Below are 27,954 nucleotides of genomic sequence, written 5' to 3' on the forward strand. Positions count from 1 at the left end.
TTTTATCGGTATTTATTTTTAATAATCTGCTAAACTTTACTGATCAAGGTTAAAAAAGATAGAGGAATAGAAATAGGAGCATGGGTTGGCCTAGCCAAGCCAGATGTCTCTACCCGATAGAATGGCGAAACTTGGCAAGGCTATGAGCCTCTGCACTTGAGACACGACCTATGAAACAAAAATTACCACTGCGAAACTCAGATTTCCTACTAATGATTTTCCTAATGATTAAGCCATACGTGCCTCCTGTGCCATTAGCAATTTGTTTCGAATCTGAGGCCGCAAAGTATGTACATCGCTGTCACGGTCGGTCAGTCTGCGACTCTAGAAGAAGACCGTTGCGGTTGAGGCATTCACGTCAGCGCGCCAACCGAGCCCGACCGTGACCCTCCTGAGGGCCCCCATCCACACCGTACACCAGCCATAGTGGCCTGGAGAAAGCCCAGGCCCACTTCCCTGCTACTGCAACGGCTCCGGCCCACGGCCCGTTCTAAATCAGTATCGTCCATCCTCAGCTCAGATCGGGGTTGCGGTGGCGGCCACCGGCGACCGCAGCCTCCTCCCCGCCGTCGCCAAAACCCGCCGGAGAAATCGCGCCGCCCCGCCCCACACCTGACGCCGCGGCGTGCCTATCCACCAGCGCCGCCACGCGTGGGGGCCGTCGTTGCAGATACCGAGACACGACGAGCAATCGCCACCACCAACAGATTCACCGAGGTATGTGAAAACATGTGATGTACTTCTATCAGCTCATCTCCATACGCGACATGCATGCGAAATCAGTAGCATCCACCTACCCACCAACGCCTCCAACATCCATCAGCACATGAGAAACAAACTGACAAACTTCTGAAGAAAAAATAACAACACTGACACTAGGATTCAGAGCCTGCAAATTCACCATGTTCAGACAATAGGCAAGATCAGACTAGCCTTGCAACAAAGATCAGGTATGCATCCATGCGTTCACCAAAGAGTTGGATTCGGTTCGGTTCGGTTCACAAATGTATACCCATCTCTTTATGTACATCACCAACCACCACACAAAGGAGAGCTAGCAGTACATACAACAATACTGGAGTATACCCCCCTAACACCAAGTAACCAACACAGCACAACACAACACCCTCTCCCCCCTACCTTACCCATTTTCCCCCAGCACACTTATACCAGCCCCTGCCCCCTCTAACGAACTACAGTACAGAATTACCTCACCTTAACTCCCTCCATATACCCCCACCCCCACCACCACCACCACCACCAGCCCCCAAAACAAATTTACATCTCCTTATACCACACCATTTGTACCACCCCCAACCCAATCCCATCACCCCCACACCCCAACAAAAACCAAGAATCCAACTGACACCACTACTGCTGCTTCCACAGAATCTAAATTCAGCTAAAGATCCTTATTTTGGCGCCGGTCGACGGCGACGCCGGGAAACGTTTTTTCTTTACCTACCTAGGCTGCGGGCGCGCCGGGAACGACTTGGCGTGCCTCATCTGCGGGGTCTGTTTCGGGGTCGACGAGCGGGAAAGCGTCTGGGAGCGCAGCACCATGTCCACCATCGACGTCGTCTGGTAGGCCTGGATCAGGCTCTCGCTGTCCGTGGAGTCGCCGCGGGCGGTCGCCCTCTGCCACGAGTGCGAGCTCAGGCCCGACAGCACGTAGGCGCGCCCGGACGCCTCGTACCTCTGCCGGCTCGCCATCCTCTCCTGCATCTCCTTCAGCTCGGCGTCCAGCGACTGGCACAGCCGGTCACCGGACTGCCCCGACGCTGATCCCATGATCATTCTCCGGCAGTCCTCGAGCAGTGAGACAGCGTGTGCCAGCTCGCCACGCTCCGCGGAGAACCTTGCTGCGGCCATCACCTCGGCTGCATGAAGACGGTTCTTCTGCCGGTCCACCTGGATCGACACGGTTTGCACCGACACGAATGCCGGCCTGGAGATCTTCACCTGCACCTCAGCCATGTTGATGGTCTCCTTCATCAGCGGATCTTTGTAGACACAGCCAACTTTGAGAAGTGCCGTTTCTTCGCCACACCCTTGGGGAACGTTCAGAGTCATAAGAAAATCCCTTTCCTCTTCAGCATACAGGTCACCAACATCAATGGACCCATTCCTCTTATCATCTGCAATTCTGCTGGAGTAGCTGCCTGATCTGATGGAACCAAAGTGCACATCAGGGTGGACACTCTCCACCTTTACACGTAAATCCTGTGCGACCACACTCAAAAGTCCACCAATACATTGAGCAAATGCATCTTGGATGGTAACCTCTGTCTCGATGAATGAAAAGGTCCCACCAGAGGTTTGAGAGATCGAATGGAGCGAAACTGCATCATGGTCAGCACCGAACCCGAACACATGAACTGGTACCTGCTGACTACCATTAGTAGATGGCAAGAGCGCACAATACTCCGCTGATGCTTTCTGTGCACTGGCAGTTGGTGAGACTGTAAATGGTTTGTGTGCACCGGTACTTGGTGAGACTGTATATGTGTCTTGCCCGTCTGATAAAAGGATAATGCTGCAGACTGGATTCTTGGCCTGTCGTTCTTCAATCACTTTGGAGCCTTTTCTCAGACCCTCAGCAATGTTGGTGCCACCATTTGACGTCAGAGAATTGACTGCTAGCAAGCTTTGCTTACGACCAGATTCGGTCATCCGACGAAGAGGGAAGAGCCTGCGTGCAGATGATGAGAAGGCGATGACAGAAAGCCGATCTGAGGAGCCAAGGTTCTGAATGACAAACCCCATGGCCCTCTTCAGCAATGCAAGTTTGGTACCAGCCATGCTACCACTGACATCAAGCACAGTGATAAGATCAACTGGGGCTCGACCAGTGTTTGGGCTACTGTCATCTCCAGGTACATGCAAATTCTGAGCAAGGGGTGCCTTTAGATGAATTAGAACAGTGAAGCTTCTTTCTGAAGTACTTTCTGGTATTTCAGTGAACTCAGGGTGTGTCGTTATCTCTACTGTTCTTGAACATCCTTGCTGATGGTCATCGGTTGCTTCACACAAATCCAAGGGCTCATCATCATTGAAAACACTTCGGTCAGTGTCAGGCAACAAACAAGTTACATGATGAAGGCGGCCAGAAGAACGAGCACGAGGGAGTGGTCGCAATAGTGTCATGTGGCCGCCATTTTGCTGCCCATTAACAGGATTAATCCTTGCACTTCCTTGAGGGATTGCAGCAACCAGCGGGCCACGGAATGGAAGTTCCTTCCATTCGGTGCGACAAACTGGGCAATTGTTGCTTCCATGCTTAACATTTGCAGATATGCAATGGAAGTGAAAGGTATGTGAGCACTCTGCCGTGAATAGAGCATGGCCCTGACCAGGTTTCATTATGGTCAAGCATATTGCACATGTTTTCTGCAAAAAAAGAAAGGATATAAAAAGGATTAGGATACAGACATTAAACAGTGCTGAAAATGAATCTGGGAATGCATTTATCTGTGTACATACAGTAGTAGTAGCAACTATCAAGTGATGGTGCAAACTGAAGTAAAGAAGACCAGCCAATTAAATATCTAAACGTCACAATAATAAATGCATAGATCAAGAAGATGAAGTTAACCATGACTTTTTGATTTTTCAGTTGTCCTCGTCATTTATTTATTTTCTATAGATAGTTTTGCCGTGATGAATAAGTCATGGGTTGCTAAACCTTCCTCTATAAACCTTTGCCAAATGCTGCAGTTTGACAGTGTCAGGCTTCCACTTTCAGTGTCAGGCTTCCTCTATAAACAAACAAAACCTTGCTTACCGGCCGCACTTTCAGACTTTCAGTTGAGAAGAACAAACTTGCTCAAGGTATAGTCATGTGGCAAGGCGAATCCCATGGTCCAGCTAATTTACAATGGGATAGTAATCTAACATTATCTGAGTGATATAGGTGCCTTAGTTTGAATAATTCATTGATGACTAGCCACTACACCTCACCCTTATATGAACAGAAGATCAAAGGGCTGACCTTCCACATACATTTCAAAACACTACTAATTGTGTCCTCGGCCTTAGTCGCACCACCGTACACCACTGATTTTATAAAATAACAAAGGATAATGCAATTTAATAATTGCAGATGGGCATGACCAGAGTACTAATCCTTTTCCAATTCTGGCCACTGGGCACCCTAAAGCGAGACGGTGGTGGGCTCTTGGGAATCCATATGCCCTCTCCTGTCATAGGGAAAATTACATGAAAGAATGCAACAAGGGATCTGAGAATAGTGCCCAAGCAGTGGGATCTGAGAACAGTAACAAAACAGCTGTTCTGAAAAGGATGGTAGACCATGAAGATGAAGTTATCCATAAGTTTTCGATTTTTCAAACGTCGTTATCATTTAACATTTCATAGATATTTATGTTGTGATGAATAAGTCATGGATTGCTTGAATGCTAAAAAATACGTTACTATTGCCAACCACCCTCGAAAAACCTTTGCCAAATGTCACAGTATCAGGCTTCCATCAGAAAAGAAAAAAAAACTTACTCAGGAGCCGCACTTTTAGACTTTAGATTTGATAAGAGACTTGCTCAAGGTTTTAGGTAGTCATGTAGCAAGGCGAAGCTCATGGTCAAGCTACTTTACAATTGGAAGTGGTAATTTCTAACATTATCAAGTGATGTAGGTGCCTTAATTTGAAAAATTCATTGCTGACTAAACAATGCACCTCACCCTGTAAGACTAGAAAATCAAAGAGCCGACCTCTCACGAGCATTTGAAACCCAAAGCTAACCGTGTCCCCGTGTCCGTTTAGGACCCTTACACGTCACCGATGCAGTACATGAGAAGGGGCACTGCAACTTAATAATCCCCTTCTGTTCTGTTTTTTTTTTTTGCTGAGAGAATTCAAGAAGGGATCTGAGAACAATGCCCAAGCAGCTGTTTTGAAAAGGATGGTGGTCCATGAAGATGGAGTTATCCATGAGCTTTCGATTTTCCAAGCGTCATTGTCATTTAACATTTCGTAGATAGTTTTGTTCTGACGACCAAGTCATGTATTGCCTGATCGTGAAACAAATACATTAGTATTGTTGACCACACTCGAAAACCATTGTCAAATGCCCACTGTATCAGGCTTCTATCAGAAAAAAAAAGGAACAACCTTGCTACTGTGCACTTTCAGACTTTCAGTTGTGAAGAAGAAACTTGGTCAAGGTTTTGGTATTTACCTAGCAAGGTTAAGATCCATGGTCAAGCTAATTTACAATTGGAAGTGGTAATCTCCTAGCATTTTCGAGTGATGTAGGTGGCTTAATTTGAATAATTCATCGCTGACGAAACAATAGTACACCTCATCACCCTGTAAGGCCAAAAGAGCAAAGAGCTTCTGGGCACTCCAAAGAGAGATGGGAATCCAGCCCCTCCTGTTCCGATTTATCTTTGTTGAAATAATGCAAGGGAGTGGTATTCTTGTTAGAATTATCATAGTGATGTGGATGCCTTGATTTGAATAATTCAATTTTCTGACGAAAGAAACCACCTCACCATGTAAGACCAGGAAGAAGATCAAAGAGCTGACCCCCCCACAAACATTTGAAAACCCAAACCTAAACCGCTCCCCGTGTCCGCTCAGCGCCGCGCCACGTCATTGATTCCATAGCCCATAGCATAACTAGGGATACTGTCAGCTTAACTAGGGATACTGCAGCTTAACAATTTGCAAATTGGCATCATCTGGCGGAAACTAATCACCTTTTCCAAATCTGGCCTCTGGGCGCCCTAAAGGAGGCTCCGGTGGGCTCCCAGGCATCCATTCCATGGGCACCCACCCTCCTGTTCTCAAACGTTTTTTTCCCTTGTGTGTGTTGGAAGAATGCAAGAAGGCATCTGAGAACAGTGTCCAAGCAGCTGCTGCTGCTGTGAAAAGGAGCTATGTATGTCACTGCCTCCTCTTTATGCCTCCACGAAAAGAAGTGAAGTGAATGAGGATGGCTGGCTATCTAGGAGGAGGAGGAGGACTAGGACTAGGAGGAAAAGGTGAGTGATGAGGAAAAAGATGTGTGGACTATCCTTCTATCTATGGAGGAGGAGGAGGAGGAGGACCCCAGCAGTAAAGAAAGACAAACTCCCCCACTCCATGATGATATTCCCCATCCACCATTGCGTTGCCCCCATCTCCTCCTCCTTTTCCACCCCCTGTGTTCTTCACCGCACTTTGTGCGTGTGTGTGTGTGTGTGTTGAAGGAATGAAGAAAGCTACTTGCGCGCATCATTGGAAGCACAAGAACGTCACAGGTGTACAACCTGAATCCAAGCTTTAAGTACCTTTTTGTGAGGGATTAGAGCTTAATTAACTGAGAAAGCAAAGATAAATCAACACACTGGATAGATAGATGGATAGATCTTTGCAGCAAGTTCTTTATTTTTCTTTCGATGTTTGTTACAGAAGACATGGTTTGGTGGTGGTGGTGGTGGTACCTTGAAGGACTTGCTGCCGGACTTGGAGAGGCGGAGGCCGGCGGAGGTGGGCGTCGGGGTGGTGGGCATGAGCGCGCCGGGGCCCTTGGCGCTGCCCGGGTCGGCGGTGGGGGTGGTGTTGGCGCTGGTGGCGTAGGAGGAGGCGGAGGAGGAGGCCGCCGGCGAGACGAGCGCGGCCGTGGAGGAGCCCGTGGAGGGCGGGCCGGCGTCCAGGTCGTCCAGCGTCCGGGGCACGTAGACGCAGAGGTTGAGCCCCAGCGACATCTTGGCCTTCCTCCATCTGCTCTCCATCCGCTCCTCTCCGCGCAGCAAACCAACCAACCAACTGCTACGCACCACTTCAAGTCAAGCCGAGCTGAGCTGAGCTTGCTACTCAGTGACTGTACTGGTCGGTAGGTGCGGGGTGGGTGAGAGGCGAGGTCAGAGCTCAGAAGCCAAGCTGGCGGCGCTTTTGCTCCGTCGGGGGCTCGCTGACCGCCGCCGTGGAAGCCATGGCCATGGGGTAGAGATGAAGCAGAGCAGCTAGCAGGCAGGCGCTAAAATAAATGGATGGAGGGGAGGTGAGGGTTGGAATCTGGGACAAAGATTGTGCGAGAAAGAGAGAGAAAGCGGGATGGGTATTTGACCTCAGGCAGCCATGCCAAGGCAGAGAGAGAGAAGACGAAGTAGAGAGAGAGAGGAGGTGCGAGGGGGAGAGGGAGCAGCCTTTTAAGAAAGAGGGGAGGAGAGGGAGGGAGGGGGGAAAGGCAGCGAGCAAAGCAAGCGGGGGGCACAGTCCACAGGGCGGGGGAGGAAGAAAAGCTGGAAAGAAGGAGATGATGGCGAGGACTGAGTGAGTGAGCGAGCTTGCGAGGCGCTCAGCTCAGCTCAGGTCAAGTTGTCGATGGTGGTGCGTGAGTAGAGTACTCTACTGGCGAGTGAGTGATGTGTGGGCAACGGCTCGGCGGGGGAAGACGACGAGCTGGGCGCCCCATGTAATATAATCATCCTCGCCCTCTGTTTTCTGTTTCTGCTGGACGCGACACGACACGACATGTACGCTAACGCCGGCCCACCTCCCGTTTCCGTTTTCTCTGCCAGTGGCAGGCAACGCATATTATTCATTGTTATTCATTCATTCATTCACAGGTTTTGTTCTGTTCCTTGTTTCTTTTTCCATTGCCCTGATGATGATGATGATAACAGAAATGAGAAATTGGGAGGGCGGTTTTCATTTAGAGTGTGACCAGGTCTCAGTCGAGAAGTCTCAATCAAATGATGTAACATGTAAAAAAGAAAATAGAAAAACTAAAAAAAATACACGAATACTAGTGTAAGATCTCACGAACGTAGCGTAGCGTCGGCTGAGGTCTAACCAAGCCTAAGCCGACTGAGGTTTAACAAGACTGTTTCGTTTATATTTTTCTTACGGAGGGTCACTCACTCGTTTGGTGCTTGGTTTTGCCGGTGCTTTTGCGTCACGGGTATCTCTCGTGTCGCCATTGATGGGCACACGCATTTACACTCATTGTATGCCGGGTTGCTGTTCATGTGCCCGCTGCCACCACCACCACTAGCTGCTGCTACTACTACACCTCTGTGGAATTTTCTCTCCACTAGTAGCAGTGGTGCTACTCATGTACTACACGAGCCATGAATTTCGTCGAAACTAGTTAAGCTAAGCATTATCTCAAACCAGAAAAGCGTGTGGGATTTCTAGTTTTTCTATCACGTATTTCATGTAGGGGGGGGGGGGGGGGGGGGGGGGAGAGGGTGGCGCCTTTTGCAGCGCTGAACCTAAAACACGTCCCAGAATGGAACAGGGGCCCGAACCAGGCGCCAGCCAGTGCGTGCCCCCAAGTCGGGAGGGAAAGAAAAAAGCAATGATGGATGATGAACAGGAGAGAGTAGGCATGAAAAAAACAGTAGAAAACTGAAATGAAGTCATAGAAAAGCAGACCCTGACTTTATAAAGCAGGGTAGGGAACGAATGAATGCAATGAAACACATGGAGTAGTGCCCGTATGTGGCCGGCCGGCCGGCCACTGCCAGCGGATCCACCGAGACCGGGCCGAGCAGCAGCGGCGAGGTCAACTGGCGCCGCTTTGCTGGTCCTTGCACTACTCTACTGGTACGTACGTACTGGACGATGTTGATAAAAGATGGACGTACTGGAGCAGGAGGGCGGCAGGGTGGTCGAAAAGCTCGGGGCTCGGTGCATCATTCAAATCCAGCGCAAATGGGCTGGGTTCGGGTTGGGGTTTACATACGTACGTACTCTACTCGAGTAGGAGAAAGCGTAGTGTGCGGGCAGAGGGGCGCCCTTGGCTATGGCTAGGCTCCAATGGAGGATGCAGCGGCAGCTTGGATGATGCCTACAGTGGGGAGCAGGAGTGCAGGACCAGCCTCTCGCTCTCTCGCTCTCGCTTTCAGTTTCAGTCACGCGTATGCATGCACGGCGGCAGTGGCGGTGGCAGGGCGGTGGTGCTGGCGTGGTGCCGCCGACAGTGCGTGCCCGGCGGTGATCGAGGGGCTCCAAGTGGTAGAGGTCAAAACAAAGCCGAGGGATGCTCCCCGTGTTGTCAATTCCCTGCGCGGCGCAGCACGGGACCGGCTGCTTGTCCGCACGGTTCACGGAGCCCGGCACGGAGGAATCGCAATGCTCCGGTCCGGACGTCCGGTGGCCTCCCACGCGCCCGGCCGGAGGCACCACGCTGCAGTGGCACGACGCCACCTCCTGCGAGTACGTCGTACGTTCCACGTGGCTTTGCGTGTCGCCGGTGCAGAGCTTGCTTCCCCGGCGACGCAAGCGCACGGGCGGCCTGGTGCGCCGTAGCGTTACTGGCCGTCGCCGTCGCGTGACGACGAGTCGTCGGTGGTCTGGTCTATCGTGTAGTATGCCCTTTCGGGAGGTGAAAACGCGTGGTTTCACCGCGAGACGAGGCGGGCGAGCGGGCAGGAGTGGTGGTCTCTGGTGACCCGTGTGCACGGTGTGGTGCGGACTGGAGGAGGCCGCTTGTGGTGGCCGGAGTGGATACGTGTGCCAAGGGGCAACGTACCGGTTTGGACAGATCAGCGCAACGACGGCCGGATGCAACGGTAAGCGCAGCCGATCGAATGGACCAGTGGACTCGACACTGGCTCGTATGTTTGGAACTCTGATTGGCTCTGCCGGCCCCATGTCGCCTGCGTTTTTATTTTGTAGTGTGGTTTGTATTTTCAGAAGTGATTTTAACATGAGAAATATCAGGCAACTTTGAACAGGAAATATAAGGACGACGCTATGCGTTATCCGGCCGTTTAGTTACCCCATTCCAACATCGACCATTTGATCTGTTTCATATAGCCATTAGACCATCACAACACGGATAATGTTGCAGTCACCTATTGCAACATGGATCATTTTACGGTCACCTTCAACTCGCGCGAGGATGTAAATATGTGTCCATTTAGTTACCCCATTCCAACATCGACCATGTTGCGGTCACCCCGTGTTGTTGCGCGGCGGCTGCAACTTGGTGATCTTCTACGGTTGCTCATTGCAACATGATCCCCGTTGCGACACAGACGACCACAACACCGCCGACGCTACAGTCGCAAGGGCTCTCATGTGGTGACTGTGGTGATGAGAAGGCTAGAGGTAGAAGACGGATTGGGCTTGCAACACCTGAGTGTCGCCTTTGTACCACCGGTGGTCGTGCTGAGCAGTGGCAAACCTTTGCAGTGCCTACAACAAATGGGTGGTGCTGCTTGCAGCGAGCGGCGGGAGTGTTGTGCTCCGGCCTGTAGCATCGGCATCGGGTGTGTCCTGTTTGCAGTAGTGTGCGGTGGTGTTGGAGTAGCCGGCGATGGGCTGGTGCTTCAGTAGGATTGTCCGTTTCCAACATTGGCGGTGGTGTTGGCGACGACGTGCTTGGATCTGTAAGGAGAGAACCAAGCGAACGAAGACGGACTGGGCTATTAGGCCAACTCCACCGCGCGACCCCAAACGGACGTCCATTTTGTCCGGATTCTGTCCGTTTGGGTAGGGCGATGGGATCGTGTCCGGGCCTGTCCTGACATGCAGTGGTTGTGCGTCCAGCGCGCGGTCCTGTCCGCGTACATTTTTCTTTGCAAGTCCTTAACTTTTTTTTCATCATTCATTTTTGGTACATGAAAAATACATCATCACATTTTGACTAGTAAAGCAAGACCAAAGAAAACAAGTTATCTTTGGTACATGAAAACAAGCACCGAACCCGGCCGACCGCTATTCGTGTATCTGCCGGCGGACCACCGACGGTGCAGATCCGGACGGCTAGAGGAGGAGCCACTGCCTGCATGTGGCCTTGCGGCCCTGCCAGGGCCTTCCGGCAAGGTGCCCGGCCAGTCCATGGCGCGGCCCGGCCTCCCACAGCCGGGCGAGCTCAAGACCGACCGGATCCGCTCCAAATCCGGCCGGCGGGTGCGCAAACCAGGTGGCCGTAGTTGGGCAGCCCGGCGGCGCCGAGGGAAAGGGGCTGGGCGAGCGTGTGTCCGAACTGCACGGCTGCAATGGCAGCGGCGGCGGCGACGGCGAGGGGAAGAGTGGAGGGGGGTGCGGCCGGAGGGAGGGAGGGGGCGGATAGAAAAAAGTCCGCCCTGTGCCACTGACGGGCGGGCCAGGAGAGGACACGCACAGACGGCCCGCGCGTCCGCGTGGTGTCCGTTTCACCCCAAAAGCGGCGTAAACTTGGGCCGCGGATGGGTCGAAAGCGGACACAAAACGGACAAAAGTCCGTTTGCTCCCGCGCGTTGAGCCGTCCGGTTTGTTCGTTTTACCTTAAACGGACGGGGCCAGATAGGATGGGGTCGCGCGGTGGAGTTGGCCTTATAGATTGATAATTACAAACTTAAATGTCATCATTTGGTTGGATAGCGTAGGGCCCCACAGCGAAATCCAGAAAACTGATTAGTGGGCGGTTAGTGGGGAGAGATTTCCGTAAGTTTTGACTTGTAAAAGGGATAAAATGAGGCGTAGCTTTCACTAAATGGGGTAATGTGGATGTGGATATTTTAAATGGGGTAATTTCTATCAAAGATGCCAGAACAACGGTTTAAAATATGAGTTCACTCTAATATTTAGCACAATCCATCATTTCCTTTTTACTATGAAATCATCGAACCAATTGTTGGTCCTAGCATGAATTTACCTGTCCGATCAAGGTAGGACGCCGTGGTCCTACATCTCCTGCTCACGTAGCGTGTTGATCCAAAGGTGCCCGGCCAGTATCGCACCGTGTGATGAGCCTTGCATGCCCGCATGGCCTTAGCTATCACCCACGCATTTCGTTCTCCCGTCCCAACTCTCAACATCCGCATGCGAAGTCTTCCGCCTCTATAAGCAGATCCATGAATGTCTTGGTATTTTCTCCGGTACGTAGCTGGAACCACGATCTACAAGGTCTCGGACAGCCTCTCATTCCACGCAACAACTCCATGCTGCTAGCCGCCGCCACCACAACACGTAATTTAAACTAGTCTCGCTCGCACGCCCGTCCACCGCATTATTTGACCCGGGCCGGGAAAGAAGATTAGTTGGGGCGATCCCACCCCCACCCCCACCGGCGCCGGCAGCAAGCGGCAAATCCGATCATCGATCCGCCCTGGACGCACGCTCGTCGGTGCGCGGCATGTGGAGTGTCAATCGGCGCCTGCGGCCCGGAGATCGTTTTGTTGGGTTCGTCTTGGTGCTGTCCTCCCTGCGCCGAGATGCCGCCCCGTGCCTAGTGGCCTGCCCGGCTCCTCGTAGTACAGTCCGGCTGACCCATCCACTCCGCTCCGCTCCGTGCGCTTTTGTTTGACCTCGCTCGCCATCCGTCCGTCAGTCAGCCGGCCCATGCCCATGATGCGTGCGTGCATGCATGCACACCCGCTCCCGACATCACCGCGTTGCGTCGCTGCTACCTGCCCCATCCATGCACTCATTCCTACTACGAGCACTAGTAGTACTGTACGTTTTATGTTTTGTTTTTTGTTTCTTTATTTATTTATTGAGGCGGCATTGGATCGTCGACATGTACGTATGTAGCGTCGTCTTGCTCGTACAATGAGCACATGCTGTCGCCGTCTCGGAATAAAAGAATGGAGGAGAGAGATCAGAGATGTTGAATAGTGCTCCTTGTAACATGGGATGGACTGTGTCACAACGACCTTATTTTTCGTGCTGTCTCCAGAAAAGAAAAGAAAAGAAAAGAAGGTATATTTTTCACTGGTCCATGGATGGCTCGGAGCTGATAAGCTGGATGGGGTCCTCCATGCCCGGTGGGTCAAGCAAGCGCTTAGCCAGAGGAGTGGTGCGAATAATCTCATTCTCATATCCCGAGCCAGCCAGGATATGGCTTGGATTGTGAGACAGAAGACGGGTCAAAGTTTTTTTTAGCGTCCAGATGTTGACCCCTCCCTCCGTGAACCCACGCACATGCGTCGCCGATCCAACCCTGCTCGGCAGGATAACAGTATGCAACCCAAACTCAACTGTGACCTGTATATCTTTCACTTGCTTTTGCCTGTATAATACAGTGCATACACTAAGCCAGTAGCATTATTCTGACCTCAGCCCTGCCGGCCGGTACGTATATCCCTACCACTACCGAAGCAGACATAATTTTCTGTTCCATGATGGCAACTGTGTAGGAGTATCATACTAGTAGATGACCATGTCCAGAGGCCTTGTTTCGTCCCTAGCTGCCATGGCAGACGCAATGGCGACGGCGGCAGGGGGGACGTACATAAAAAGCCGGGAGCAGCCCAAGATTTCCTCCCGGCGCCGGCGGTGGATTGGATGAGCCGTCCCTCTCACCGCCTTGCCACCCAGCTGAGCTCGATCAGGCCCATAACCATAACCCAAGCAATCAAAAAATCAGGCGGCAGTAATGCACGGACAGATCCCTTGTCGCGTCGGCGTCGAGACAACTCAGGCCATGTGTGTCCGTAGTGCTCGCCAAGCTAGGCACCAAAAGAGCAGTCCGCGCGCACACATCACACATGATGATAAGCATATATGGTGGTGAGTGACCCGTCCGAATATATATCTATCTATCCATCTGTTTACAAGTCCTGTTCAACGATTGCCCGGGATTCAAGCTTCGGCCCGGGTCGCTGTTGGATCCCATGAAAGGAGGCGCCTTGTTCCTTTTGCGTCTCTCTCTTTCACCTTTGCTTTGGTTTGGTTTCAACAAGTCGCCGGGTTGCCGTCAACGACTGACTTAAGCGGCCCCACGCCATTCAAGTTACTGTCCGCCCGCCCGGCCATGCCTGCCGTGGAAATGAAGACCGCCACCGTCCCAGCGGCGCTAATTAAAGTGCTAAACGGGCCCGCAGCTTCAACTAGTGCTAAAAAGACAGGTAGTTTCTTCATGTGTACTACTCCTTTTAGCATGCGATCTCATTTTATGCCTTGAATATGTAGAGTCTATCAGATGCAATGAACTGAAACAAAAATACTGATAGTGAAAGTCCGTGTGAACATTTAAAGTTACATATATATGATTATTCGAATTTGTCGTATATGATAACGGTAGAAACCGGTGGTGGAAACTAAAGTCACATTGGATTTTCTTTCTTGAAAGATTCTTTTGAGGAATCGAATTTTCCAATGTTGTCGTTACAAGTTCCACCTTTAGTCTTTTACCACTTTTGTTTTGAGGAAATTTAGTCTTTTACCACTCGGTATTACCCCATGGTTCCAATAAATGAAAAATGTAAGAAACGAAGATCGCACAATGGCCGAAGGGCCCGCTTCTTGCGAGGCAAGTTGGCAAAACATTGCACTTGCACATTCGCCATGCAACTCAAATGGGTTTCGAGATTTCACGATTTCAACTGAGCTGACATACAAGATTTAGTGGACCGAGGCTCATAAAATCTGCTCCCTCCATTCACTATTGTAAGATGTTTCAAAAGATTTAACATGGACTTCATACAAACTAAAATAAATTATCAAACACACAAAATCGTGTCTAAATACATCTGATTTTGAGAAGAGTTACCACATCGTATAACAGCAAATGGAGGGAGTAACAAAATATCGATCCACGCTTCTTCCCACCTTCGGCGATTTGGACATTGGCTAGGAGAACTCTTCGAATACAACACGAAAAGACAAAGGGAAACGTTTGGAATCGGCAGGCCGGCCGAAGCTTCAGCCGGTGCCTCACCCACGCGCTCGCTACATTTTCATATACAGGCGACACGTAACCAGGTGGGACCACGTCTAGTGCCTTATCTCTTTCCGTCCACTACTTTTCTTCCTTCCCGGCGCAATCCTCATCTATTCCCCATCATCTCTCTAAACAAGCCCTGAGCACCACATCCTTCATTTTTTCAGATCCCGGTGATCTACTGCTCCGGCGAGCGGTGGCCGGAGTTACTGCAGGGGTTCTGCTACTCCGGCGAGTGGTGGCCGGAGTTACTACAGGGGTGAGGAGCGGTCGTTGCCTGCTGGGAACTGAGCCACCCGCTGCTGCGAGCGGTGGCCGGAGCTGAGTGGGCTGCAATCACGACAGTGCTGCAGCGCTCGTCGCCATGGCCACCCGCAGCTGGGTGCGCTGCTCTCCAAGGTCGGCGCGGCAGGATTTTTGCTACAACCATGTTTTGTTTTTGCTGGAACCAGCCGATGTTTTTGCTACCACCCCGACATCCCAAACTTGCTACCACGGTGATTTTTGCTGGAACCGGCGAACCATTTTGCTACAACCGTTTTGATTTTTGTTACTACCCAATGTCTGTGGATTTTTGCTACATCCATCTTCTTGTGAGTCCTGCAACTTTGTTTTTTTGCTTCAACCAGCCATTTGTTTTTGCTGGAACTATCAGACATTTTTGCTGGAACCAGCGATTTCTCATGGATGCGAGTACGGAAACATTTTTCTTTGTTGGGATCGGCAAGCCATTTTTGATACAACCGGCGAGCAGTTTTGCTTTCAACCGGCATCTATTTTTGCTGGAACTAGCAATTCCAGAGCTGCGGCAACCGATGTTGTTTTAGAGCCATGACGGGTCAGCACTGCGAGCTGCGACGGCCACCGCGGCGAGACGTGTTGCAAGGTCGCCGGGACTGCTGGAACGGCGGTCGCGGGGGTGGTGGGGGGGGGGGGGGGGGGGGGGGGGGGGGGGGGGGGGGGGGGGTGACGGTGAGGAGGAGGTTTGATACAACCCGGTAGCAAGGGCGGCAAGCAGGCGGGTAATGGCGATCTGGTGAGTAGCAGCGACCCGGCCAGCGACAGCGATCCAATGACCGACGGTGGTCCCGTTAGCTTCGAAGGTCGGTTGTCTCGTTCTCGTCCTGCCCCGTGCTCGCGTGATTTGGGGGCAAAAGCCAGAAAGAAAAGTGCTTTGAGGACGAAGACCATGATCTGACGGTTAAAACACAGCGTATCGGACGCGTACGGTGTGACCGGCCCAGATTTGGGCCGGCGCGCCGGCGCCTAGTAGTCGCATGTTTGGTCAATGGCTAGGGCTGCAACTCATGCGCTCATGGCGGTGCGCTGTCTGAAATGCTTGTTTGCGGTGATCAACCGCGGATTAGCTCCCCCAAGATCCATGGCGAGTTAACGGGAGCATCTACTATGAATTTTCTAGTTAGATACGGTCGTATGGTCTATTGGTCTAGGCTGTATGGTCTACACTAGTAGCTAGTGCTGCTAATAGTCTTGGATCGGGATAGATAGATGCTCTCCGCTTGTCTTCCACATGCGCGCCACTACTACGTATACGTACGCACGCAGTACCTAGGCAGTGATTGACTGGACCGACGTGCTTGCCTGATGTGCACGCCACGAATATGCTGCTGGATCCGATGCACTGCCACCATTCAGCTGTTTTGCATAAGGTTAAAATTAGGGTCAGACAATTTATCATAGAAAATTACTACTTCATCACTGTATACTAACACCGCTGAGTCACTCTCCAGAAAAGAAGGCTCCACCTCCACCAAAATCTGGAAATGCGGTCTATCTTCACCGTTTTTTGTATTCGTCAGCTGACAGATGTGAGCCATATGTCCAGAGCTCACCTGCAGACAATCTTCATCAGTATATAGATCAGATCAGATCAGATCTTACTTACCACCGTTTGAATTGACTGAGATGAAGCAATCGATAGAGCCGTGCAGGTAAAATATCTTCTTCGGTGGATGTGGTTGCTAATCCTTGCTTTTGTCGTTGCAATGCTCAAAAGACGTTGTATCCGACTTCTTTGTCGCTTCTTCTTCAATATATGAGAAACCGATAGAGCCGTGCCGGTAAAATATCGCTCTAGGTTTAGTAATAACTCGCGGTATGGCGACAGGTTACCTCTTGACCATGCCCCCCAGCTGCTGTTCAAATCGACCGATGGCCCGGTTTTTCCAGGGTTATCTTGTCTAAAGCGACGCCGCTGTTCGCTCGACTAGCTCCTATCGGACGAGACGTCCCGTCGATCGTGTGGCCTGCGTGTGGTCACGTACACAGAGGCCGGGCCAGGTCAGGTCAGGTCAGGTGGAAGCGAGGGGCACGCACAGGCAGCGCGGCATGGCCGGCCGCCCGGCCCGGGACGCCATTGCCGGCCTTCAGAAAAGCGCGCGCGCGCGTGCGTGCATGGGGTTCTACTAGCCATGTTTGGCCGCTTTCGTGAAGGAATATCGGTGTAGCCTCCTCCCGCGGGCGGAACGGCATCCCCGTAGTAGCAGCCGTCGACTAGTCGTCGTGTTAATTCCTTGGACGGTTGCAGAGATGGCTGCTTATACTATTCATCTCAGGATCATAGTTTTAAATAGCCGGCTATAGCTCCGTTATAGCTGTTTGAGAGTGTTGCCGCTAAATGATTTCATGTATAATTTGACGCTATAGCTGTTTTTAGGGTCGCCGCTAAATGTCATAGTCCGCTATTTAAAACATCGCTCAAGATGTGTCATTGAACAGACACAATGGCACAAGCGACGTGCTCGTGATGTAATAATGGATTAGAATTGGATTATGTGGTAAGAAATTCTCGAGCTCACCGCCTCTGTCTGCCGGTCTACTTCTTCATCCCATGCAGAATGGGAGAGAGCCAGGGAGGAAGCTCGCTGCGTCGGCATGCAGTGAGGTCGGCAAACTGATGAAGCCTGAAGAATGATTGCATTCGGTTGCAGGAATACGCATCCGGGCGAGACGATTGGGATGCTCGATCATCGCGCCGCCAAATGTCCGCATCTGATCCCCGGTTCTCATGGACGCATCATCTTTTCTTTTCCTTTTCTCCCTTCTTTCTCTGCTATCTTGCTGCTGTCCTCCATGCACCCTGAGTCAGAATAACGCGTCAATGACATATACATGCCAACAAAAAATCATGAGGGATCCTATGGATCGGATGCCCTACTGTTTCAGTTAGCTGCCGGTTCTTGCTTTGGGAGCGCTTTGATTGACACATATTCTTCTCCTTTGCATTCAGGCTGGGGTAAAACATATATTCTCCTTTTGCAAAGTTATGTTCCAAGCACACATACATGATAATAAATCTGTAGTCACTAGAGGTGTTACATGTGTTTCTTTACATTAGTATACAAGCAAAGTGCTGGACTTAAGTGGGACCAAACAGCAAAGGTGAGAAGATTGCATTCAAACGTGGGCGCCGCAACTGAACTGAGCTTGACCTTTACTCAATCGATCTAGAATAATCAGCCTGATGTGGAACCCAATGTACTAGCAAGAATAGAAGTGAAACTTTTTGCTCAAGTCAATGTATTACAGTTCCTTTCTTCTTCTTTTACACCAGAACCGTCCTTTTAGCAAGAAAGTTGGGTAAAAGAAGAGAAAAATTCGTGACCTCGCGCTTCGGAACGAGCGGGTAGTGACGATCAAGCTAGGTAGAGTGTGGTCAGCTACTCAGCCAGCTCGGCGTCTGGTGGTGGTGATAATGGAGTTGGGGAGCAACCACATGAAGATGATGCATGCATGCGTTGGCCCAACTGAATGGAAGAGGAGAGCTTGGAGGTGACGACGAGGATGATTGTCCTTTTGCTGCTTGCGTACTCAAAGGATGAGGGGAGGATTAGGTGGGGTGTTATTAGTGTTGTGTGATAAGCAAGCGGCGATCAGATAGATACTGTTTCTTCATCGTTTTGTCTATGATTATCGGCAATTGCAACTCCGGGAGTAGGCCAACGGTGTACACCTCACGATTTATGACCAAACGTTCTCTCACCGGTTTCAGTTCGTACAAAACTGTCGTCAACCTTCGTGACGAGCCTAATTTTTTTTCATACTGTGCTAAACAATATTCATGCAACTTCTAAAAAGGCTTGTACTATTCCATATAAAAGTTTGTGACATTTAGAAAGTATTCACGTGTTTCTGAAAATGTCTGTATTTTTCTAAAATGTTTATATAATATAAAAATATATCTTCGAAAGCTAATAAAAATGTTTCTTATCATTTAACACATGTACATGACATTTTGAAAAATGTTCACACGTTCAAAAAATATATTCGTGACATTTCTCTCAAAAATGTTAATATAATGTACAAAAGGATCATGTAATTTTCTTAAAAATATTTCTTACCAGCCAGAAAAAAGTTTAGCGTGTATCTTAAACATAACTTACTTTTTTTTCAAAAACAATATTCAGACATGTAATTTCAAAAAAATGTTCATCATGTATTAAAAATATATTCAACATGTATAAATGATATTTTACGTGTGATATGAAAAATATACAACGTGCATTGAGAAAATTTGACATGTATTTGGTTTATATTTAAACATAGATATGAAATAGAAAAAAAACACAGCACCAAAGGTTCTAAAACCGGTGCGAACTGGATCATAGAACATAGCCTACAGTAGTTTTCTTTTGTTTCATTCTTCTTGGCTTTATTTTCTTTGGGATTTTGTTTTTTTATGTTTCTTTGTCGGGGTTTTTTCACGCATGTTTTCTCTTTTCTCAGTACACAATGAACATTTTAGAGCGCACATGAAACATTTATAATACACTTTTGGATTTTTTTTAAATACATGATGTACATTCTTTTTGAATATATTATAAAAAGCTCGTTATACATTTTTAATGGTACTAAGAATTCCTTTAACCTACATGTTACACATGATGTACATTTTTAGAAATGCATGCTTTCTGAACACATTTTTGAAGACACGGCAACACTTTTGTAAAATACATGTTATGCATTTTTCTATGGTTGTAAACATTTATTTGAACTACGGGAACATTTCAAAATTGGAAAATATTTTCTAAAATGCCACGAATATTTTTTTAATCGCCGAAATTTTCTTTAAAATTTCACTCCCAGGTTATTAAATGGTGCAAAAAAAATTCTGGCAGTATGCAAACATTTTATTTACATTTACACACAATATTGTTTAACAATGTCCCAAAACAGTTTTGAAACTCATGAACATTTTTCTAAATTGTAACATATATTTTTTGAATCTAAGCAAGATTTTCTTTGAATTACGCAAGCATTTATGTATATTGTATAAACATTGTTTAAAAAGGCATGTAAAATATTTTAAGCATGTGACATTTTTTGAATCTCACAAACATATTTTTAAACATGGTTAATATTTTTCTACACATGTTTATCAATGTTCAAATGGATGTTCAACATTTTTATAAATTTTATCTAAAGCGTTATTTGTAATATTTCTGAATAAAAATAATAGTTAAGAATAAATGGAAAACGAATCAAAAAGTGAAAACTTTGGAAACATCAGTGTGAGGTCAGCAGCCGGGTCACTGGGCCAGCCAAGCAGCGACTGCTTGCAGGCGACGCTGCGGGTGGCATATAGCACATTGCGCGCGAGGCGCCCCCGTCTTTCTCCTTTGTTTTTTTTCCTTTATTCATTCTGTTTTTGTTTTCCTTTTTTAAAAATTTCTGATTTGAAAAAATGTTGATGAAAAAATGTACCCACTTCCCAAAGAACTTCACTGATTTGAGAAAAAATGGATGTTTCAAAAAATATTCATATTACAAAAATGTTCATGAATTTGGGAACAAATCTCAGACTTCCAATATCTGAAATGCAAAAAATATGCACAAATTTGAAAAATGTTCCTGGATATTAAAAACGATCATGAATTATAAAATTGATCCCGTATTTTAGAAAATGTTCAAGGTTTGAAAGGTGTTGCTAGATTTAAAAAAAATGTTGATCAATTTGAAAATTATACTTGGATTTCAAGGAACATTGACAAATTTGATGGATCTTATATGAATCATATGATGTACTTTTGTTGCTTGCGTACTCAAAGGTGGGGAGGATTAGGTGAGAAGTTATTATTGTGTAAGTTAGTGATGATAAGATACAATCACATGTTCTATTCTTTGTCTATGACTAGGTAATTGTCCATGTGTTGCAATGGGAGCATACGTATATCAAATAGGATCCTCGTGGCTTTGCTAACTTTTTTACCATTATAAACCACAACTTTACTTCTTCTCCCTCCCTGAATCTCGGAGACAGTCCAGACAATTCCAAACAACAAAGAGTTCTGGACAAAAACTTATCATCAAGGAATAGTATATTATGTCGCTATATAATGCCTAATATTGGTGGCATAACATGTACTCTTCTATCATCTGAACAACTAGATACAAAATAAATAATTAATCTTATTGGCATCACATATGTGCAAATTTATACAATAGAATAGCATAACACCCTCAAGTATTCGATATCTAGAGGGGAAACAAAAAGTAAGTTATACATTTTGTGAAATAAGTTGTCTCAACTCCCAAGTGACATTACAACCATCAAAAGTTTTTGTAGAATTTCATTGTTATTGCAACCATCAAACGTGGCCACAGAATATTAATATGAGGGAGCAGAAAATAAGCATGGAAAATGACTTGCGGCACTTTCAAAACAAATATTGATGTTGGATAAAACAGATGGAAGTAACCCGAAATAACAAACAGAACATAATGTGCAAACATACCTGATCATCGGGCTTTAAGATTTTTGTAGCAGAATCATCCATGGTCCCGCATGTTGCAATGCAACACTGTTTGAATGCTCCCTTGCACGGTGTTTCTCTCCACTGATTTCAAAGAGACCGTGTTTGGGTTTAACGGTCTTTGTTGTTCCACATGCATATATCAAATGGAGCAGCTCCTAAGTCAGACTCCACAACTCCGTAGCCAAATGAAATGCTCCTGTAGTGCAAAGATGTCGATGGTTGAACCAACGTAACTAGGTGGAGCGGCGAATCTATAGATTTTAGTAGTAGAAACAGTATAACCATTTGAAGCGTTGGTTTGTTGCTGCTAGCCGAGAGAAAGATGAATATGGGCCTTCGGTTTGACATTCCAAGAAACTTCCATGAACCTACAAAAGTGTAGTTAATAGTACAAATGTTAGAAGTTGATTACATGAGACTGAACGATATATCTAAGAAGCCCAACAAAAGAATGTGCTTACAAATCTGCAAACTAAAACAAATCACGTATTCAATTCTACAAACGTGTAATATGAAAATAGATCATGTATTCATTATATACCTCGGCTAACTAATGATAAAGACGAGCACAATTCTTAGTCACCCAAACCAGAATATGTATGCAATAGAATCAGCAAAGAATAATTTTTCTAGTGGCACAGTTAAAGTTTAGAACTTCAACCATAAGGTTATCTAAATGTCTATGACCGTTGTAGAACAACGTAACAATTTCTTGCTAGTGAAAAGGGGTCACTTTCAATCTACAAAATAAGAGGAAATCGAGTTGACATCTAAGTGAGAAACCTAGAACGACCAGCAAGGGAGGATGGCTGGCTGATGGTGACGCGGCTCTTCTCCTGACGAAACAACGATGACATGTGTTTCTCCCGTCTAGGCATGGAGCATCCTCCCAGCGGAGAGCTCCTCCTCGGTGCATTCATGTCCTCATCAGTGCACAACTGGTGGGCCACTGAGGCGGATGGCAGCGAGCTCGCCCATCGAACCCTAGGTCAGGGCGGGAGCGGTCGACGTGATGACCCGCGAGTTGGGGATTCGCAGGTGTGTTTGCGCACAACAACGAGGAGCACTAAAGGGGTCCGGAATTGGCCTGGAGGTAGTTGTTGGGCGTCTCGCGCGGTGAATCGTAGCAGCCCACATCGGGTCGTCTTCCTCGTTGTCTCGCGCAGATGGAATTAGAATTGAAACTTTGTTGCAATTGGAATTTCATCCAACGGCTGAGGTCGATCGCCGTGAAGATCAAACGGTTCACATCAAATCGACCCGAAATCAGACGGTCAGTATCGCATGGGAGTTTCGATTGGACGGTCCAGAATCCCTAATCGCCGTGGGAGTCTCATGGGATGGATAATGGAAGTTTTGTTTTCACCCCAGAAAGCTTGGCCCGTTCCACCAAAGCAGCAGCAGCTGGTGGCTGGGTCCCACCCTATATTTTCCTCATCTCTTCGTCGGCCTCCCACTTTTTTCCAGCCGGCCGCCGTCGCCATTGATGCCCGCGCGCCGCCCCCAAAATCCCCCGTCTACACATAGATCGGCGCCCAACGTTCAGACTTCCGTCCCCGATCTCCCCGCGTCCGGCCAGATCTGCTCGTGCCGGCCACCGCAGTGGCTTTAGCTTCCAGCCGGATGCCGCGCGACCTGTCAAGGTCGCCGCCGCGCCGGCGCCGGCCGTCGCCGTCCCCGCTTCGCCGCGGACCGGGCTACAGGGAGCGCGTGCCCAGCCGCAGCAGGTCCCCTTATCGCTCCTCCTATAGGTGATCTCCCCTGTCACACGCGACCGCGATCTGGCGCGCCTTTACTTTTTCAGCATCTTCGCCGTGTCTGTGTGTCATGTATATATGTGCAGTATATAAAGAGTAGGGAAGATACGAGGGGATGCGAATCCTCTGATTATTTTTCCTCTTTATTTTGTTGTTATTATGTTAACTGTATTTTGAATGCAAACTTGCTAAATGGAATGAATGATTATTTTGGGTCTCCTCATGGTTGTTTGGACCAGTGGAAGTTGGTCAGTAAGTGATTCTTAGTTAGCTCATGTGAATGTGTGATTGTTCTATGATGTATGTAACATTCACGTTGGTGAGGAGCAATTCAGATTACTAGATAATGGTATTCCTGTCTTACATCAAATTTAACATGGCTTGTATAAAAGTTGCTTGGTTATGTTCACGGTACTACTCAGACCCTGTTTGGAAGAAGAAAATATCTGAAACAAGGTTTATCCATGAACGGAATATTGGTATCTATTCAGAAGTGTTTGTAACCCTTTTTCACCATACCATGAGGTTAGACTGGGGGGGAGAGCAAGGTAGTGTTACATGCCTTTGGTGCACGCTTGCCCTCTTACATGGTTAGCTGGGGTTTCTCCTAGTTTGGATCGTGCAACAAGCCAACAACACTTCCGTTTGCACCAGCCATTGGTGACACTCTGGAAAACACAGAGATCAAGTAAATGATTTGCTGATCTTTCTTTTGTCTAAACACCAAGTCTCGTACTGGTTTAGTGGGCAGTCCAGCCTAAAAAGAAACGCTAATGACGATACCTCATGCTGGTTTGGATGAGCAGTCATGCAGGCTGCTAGATTCTCTTCGGTAAACCTGACCAGTGAGATACTTTTTTGGACTTCATGGCTGCTCGTCCACTTTGTTTTAAGCCCCCACCTCACCTGCAGTTAACAATATTGGTCTAGTTTAGCCACCCTTCATTCACGTCCTAGATTCGCCACTGATTGAGATGGCAATGGATGAATGCCATATGCCTTACCAGGGCACACTGTCTTCTTGGACATCTTTAGGTGAACACACTGCAGAGGCCAAAAGAGGCCCGAAAAGGGGGAATGTGGGCAATTGGTGGTTAAGTGTGGAGTTTCTTCTGTTATCGATCTTCTAATATGATATAGGAACCACTAAAATCAGTTGCATCCATTTACATCCAAAGCAAGAAAAAATGCTGAACAAGGAACACATATGGAAGCAGCTTGGAACATATGAGCAGATGATGCTTGAACATAGTTACCGCCTCACTGGTACTCTACGAGTCTACGTTGCTTGCCTGTATAGACTGACAAGTGACAAGAGTTCCTTCGGTTAAAAGCATGGAACCTACAAAGATTTTTACTCTATGCTGTATTGCTGTGGAATCCTCCAAAGTTCTAACGATGTTTGAGGTAACTGCTTCCGCTTACTTTTTAGGGCTTCTATAACTGACGGTGATTACCTGTTTTATGTTATCTTATCATGCTCTTATTTTGTCCTCACAATGGCAACCTTTATATTGCAGAAGGAAGAGCCCTTCACCTTCCTCTCCCAGGAGGCGCAGGAGTCCATCCCCATCGAAAATCCATTACAAAAGAAAGAGAAGTCCGAGTGTCACTGGTTCTCCAGTTGCCAAATCGAGTCCCCATCTCGGATCTACAGAGAATAAGAATGTCGTTGATAAGCAAAGGCTAGAAGAAGAAAAGAAAAGGTGGGGAGTATCTGCTTTGCTAGTTAGAATCTAGATTATGCCATGTACAAACCAAATTGTTTACTCTCTCTTTGCCATACCTCTTTCACGATGTTGACAAGCTAGTCATTAACGAACATTTTCATAGTGCTATTGTACTGTATTCATCTAGCTGCTGTTTTCACCACGACACGAGGTCAGGTTCTATTGGCTAACTGTGCTCTAAATTATACGCTCTTCTGAATACATGCACTGCAATTTGCTCTAGTTTTTTTTTCTGAATATACATGGTGCAACTCAATCATGTTTTTATTGAACAGTAATGAATGCAAATACTTTCGAATATGAATGTTAATTTGATAATTGTTTCTTATCTGGGTTGCTTTGCTTATGAAATGAAGGCACATCCAAAACTCGATTTTGCTAGTACACTTATCCCCCCCCCCCCCTGGTAGATATAACGATTGCATAACCACCACACTGTGGGAGTGTCGAGCTGTCTCAAAAAATCAAAACTGCCGCTTAACCGCTTTAGTTGGAAGCTAGTACCTCCGAAAAAGTAAAATATGTTTATGTTTGCAGTGTGCATTGAACTATGTTGAATTAATAACACTTAGTGGGAAATGAAATTAGTTGCCTACTTGTAAGCATTCTACTATCACCAGGCGTTCATTTTCTGTCTTATCTTGGTAATTAGTATGTGCTCTTGATCATAGTTTATTTAGTCAGGTTACCTGAGGCTTGCTTGCAGCTCTCATGTTCTTATGCTTATTCAACTGAAAGTGCCAGATATAATTTAGGAAGAGAAATGTGTTATTTGTGGTCGTAGCTACTTGCTCGGTTCCAATTTTGTGGTGTTCCTTTCTTTTAGCTTAGTTTTGATGTGTTTTTTGGCTTCATGTAAAATTCAGAGTAGCAGGATTTGTTCTTGTTGCTCAATATAGATTAATGTTCTGGCTGTTGAATATGGATTAATTTGTTCACTGCACTGACATGTAACCTATTGACGGGAATGAAACCCAAGTAGCAGAATTTTAAATATGCACCATTACCATGGTGTTGTTCCAGTTTTTTTGTCTGTCACCTGTCAATTGAAAAGCGTGCTAACGTCTTTTTGTTCCTTGCACTAACGAGTCACAATAAGCAATTGAATTGGTAAAAAAGTTTAATGCATGATTGGTTTGATATTCCCTCAGATGCATGCAGAAATATGATTTAGTTGGAATATTGAGATGCTTACATGATTAGTTCTAAATCTGCCACAAGTTACTCTTGACATTCTTCTCTACAGGCTTTTCTGAAGGAAGATACTGCTATAGTTCCACTTGTTATATTTGATGATGCAATTGGTGATCCTTTATCTACTCTTGACCAGTTTTGCTAATTCATTTTTTGGATCTGGAATCATAATAGAGGTATGCCTAAAATGCATTAGTCTGTATTCAACACTATGCTGATGAGAGGTATAGTCGATGATAGATAGTGTTAAAGATTCTAAATCCGCCCCTTGCTTTTGTGCCCTTAGATATTTGATTTGAGTGTTGGCATCTGTCAATATTTTCTTTTGCAAAGTACACCTCATTAACTTCTTCTCACAATTGCAGGCGTCAAAAAGAAGTTGAACTAAGGCTATTAGAGGAGGAAACTACAAAAAGAGTTGAGCAAGCTATTAGGAAACAAGTTGAGGATAGTTTGAATTCTGAGGAAATCAAACATGAAATACAGCGTCGAATTGATGAAGGGCGAAAAAGGATACATGAGGAGGTAGTTGCCCAAATTGAGAAAGAGAAGGTGTCTGCCTTGGTTGAAGCCCAACAGAGAGCGGTAAGGGCATCTCCAGTCCTTAGATCATAAACCGGCCATAATCTGGGGCCCATCTGACATGCTATAGCAAAATAAGAATCTTACGATGTTTAAGGACTATTTGGGCCTTAGGCTGGGGCCCACATGCCAGTTTCCTTTTTCTTTCACCCAACCACTCATCCCTTCATGCATGTGCAAAATAAGAATCCCTTCATGCATGTGCTCTTGGGATGAAGTAGAGTCGATTGGCCAAGGGAAATTAGAACTGTAGTTTGCATTTGTATTACTTTATGCATCACGGAGAGAGGTGAGAGAGAACATGGTTTTGTATTGCTTGTGGGTGGGTCAGGCCGCTATGGGCACCCTGGCGATTTTCTGACTAAGGTCTACTCTCACAATGCTTAATCTACTAAGGTCGAACTCAAGGGCCTAATGCCCGGGCTTATTCACATTGGAGAGGCCCTAAGCTCTTTGCCGCTGTCATGTTTTCTGCTGGCTCATATTGTGCACCTTTGCATGATTCTTTAGTTCTTGTTGCAGCACTGCTTGTCATAACTCATGGGAGCTTATTTTTAGAATAACCTCATGAAAGCTTATGTTTGTCATTGCCGCAGGAACGTGAGAAGAAAGAGCGAGAAGAGCTAGAGAAGAAGCTCGGAGAGGAGCGAAAGAAAGCAGAGGAGGCTCAGATGAAGGTAGCCATGGAGCAGCAGCAGAAAGAGCTGGAGCGGTACCAGGAGCTGGAGAGGCTTCAGAAGGAGAGGGAGGAAGCCATGAAGCAGAAGCAAATGGAGGAGCAGCAGCAGAAGCAGAACCAGATTAAGCTGCTGGGCAAGAACAAGTCGCGACCAAAGCTGTCGTTCTCTTTTGGGATGAAGTAGATCAGTCTATTGCCAGGGGAGGGGAAATTAGCGCCGTAGTTTGCATTTGTAACCATTTGTCTGAAACCGATGATTGCTGGTAAGTCAGTCGCGCGAACAATCGTGTTGTGTTAAAAGCTGTTTTTATCATCTGCTGTTGTAAGCTCGATGCTATTTTCCGACTGCCCCGTTTTCGTGCTGTGTTATCTTGCCGCTCCGACGCAAGATGTTGATTGGTTGTTGTGAAAAAACATCCTGTCTAAATATGAAAATGTTGGTAGAGCAGAGGAGGCTGGGCAGTGGGCATGAACTAGGGCTGTAGTAGTGTGTGGAAACCCAACAAGCATGTACGATGTACGTACTCGGAGGGCACTAAGGGGATTCTAGGTTCACCTTGTTTATCACCTCCTTGTGATGAATCATAGCTAAGAAATGAAGCTTCTACAAGGATCTATTCGACTCCCATGACA

General features: G+C 47.3%; 2 protein-coding genes across 2 annotated transcripts; one reads left to right on the forward strand and one right to left on the reverse strand.

Annotated features, from left to right (window-relative positions):
• Positions 1–861: 861 nt before the first annotated feature.
• On the reverse strand, positions 862–7,394 carry LOC125515285 (E3 ubiquitin-protein ligase WAV3). The gene is made up of 2 exons (XM_048680729.1): positions 6,445–7,394; positions 862–3,390 (listed from the first exon to the last, which is right to left on the reverse strand). Exons 1-2 carry the CDS (start codon positions 6,733–6,735, stop codon positions 1,462–1,464), a joined length of 2,220 nt encoding a protein of 739 aa, XP_048536686.1. The 5' UTR covers positions 6,736–7,394; the 3' UTR covers positions 862–1,461.
• Positions 7,395–22,786: 15,392 nt separating this feature from the next.
• On the forward strand, positions 22,787–27,634 carry LOC125515286 (uncharacterized protein At1g10890-like). Its single transcript, XM_048680730.1, has 4 exons — positions 22,787–23,130; positions 24,657–24,842; positions 26,426–26,645; positions 27,239–27,634. The coding sequence occupies exons 1-4, from the start codon at positions 23,003–23,005 to the stop codon at positions 27,503–27,505; spliced, it is 801 nt and encodes a 266-aa protein (XP_048536687.1). The 5' UTR covers positions 22,787–23,002; the 3' UTR covers positions 27,506–27,634.
• Positions 27,635–27,954: the final 320 nt, after the last annotated feature.

The sequence above is a fragment of the Triticum urartu genome, chromosome 6, assembly GCF_003073215.2.
Source record: "Triticum urartu cultivar G1812 chromosome 6, Tu2.1, whole genome shotgun sequence".
NCBI lineage: Eukaryota > Viridiplantae > Streptophyta > Magnoliopsida > Poales > Poaceae > Triticum > Triticum urartu.

Excerpts from the sequence above, each read along its gene's own strand:
- LOC125515285 (XM_048680729.1), bottom strand. The coding sequence starts at position 6,735 with ATGGAGAGCAGATGGAGGAAGGCCAAGATGTCGCTGGGGCTCAACCTC. Across the intron at positions 3,391-6,444 it reads CCGGCAGCAAGTCCTTCAAG|AAAACATGTGCAATATGCTT; the intron begins GTACCACCACCA and ends CTTTTTTTGCAG.
- LOC125515286 (XM_048680730.1), top strand. The coding sequence starts at position 23,003 with ATGCCGCGCGACCTGTCAAGGTCGCCGCCGCGCCGGCGCCGGCCGTCG. Across the intron at positions 23,131-24,656 it reads CCTTATCGCTCCTCCTATAG|AAGGAAGAGCCCTTCACCTT; the intron begins GTGATCTCCCCT and ends TTTATATTGCAG. Across the intron at positions 26,646-27,238 it reads TTGAAGCCCAACAGAGAGCG|GAACGTGAGAAGAAAGAGCG; the intron begins GTAAGGGCATCT and ends TCATTGCCGCAG.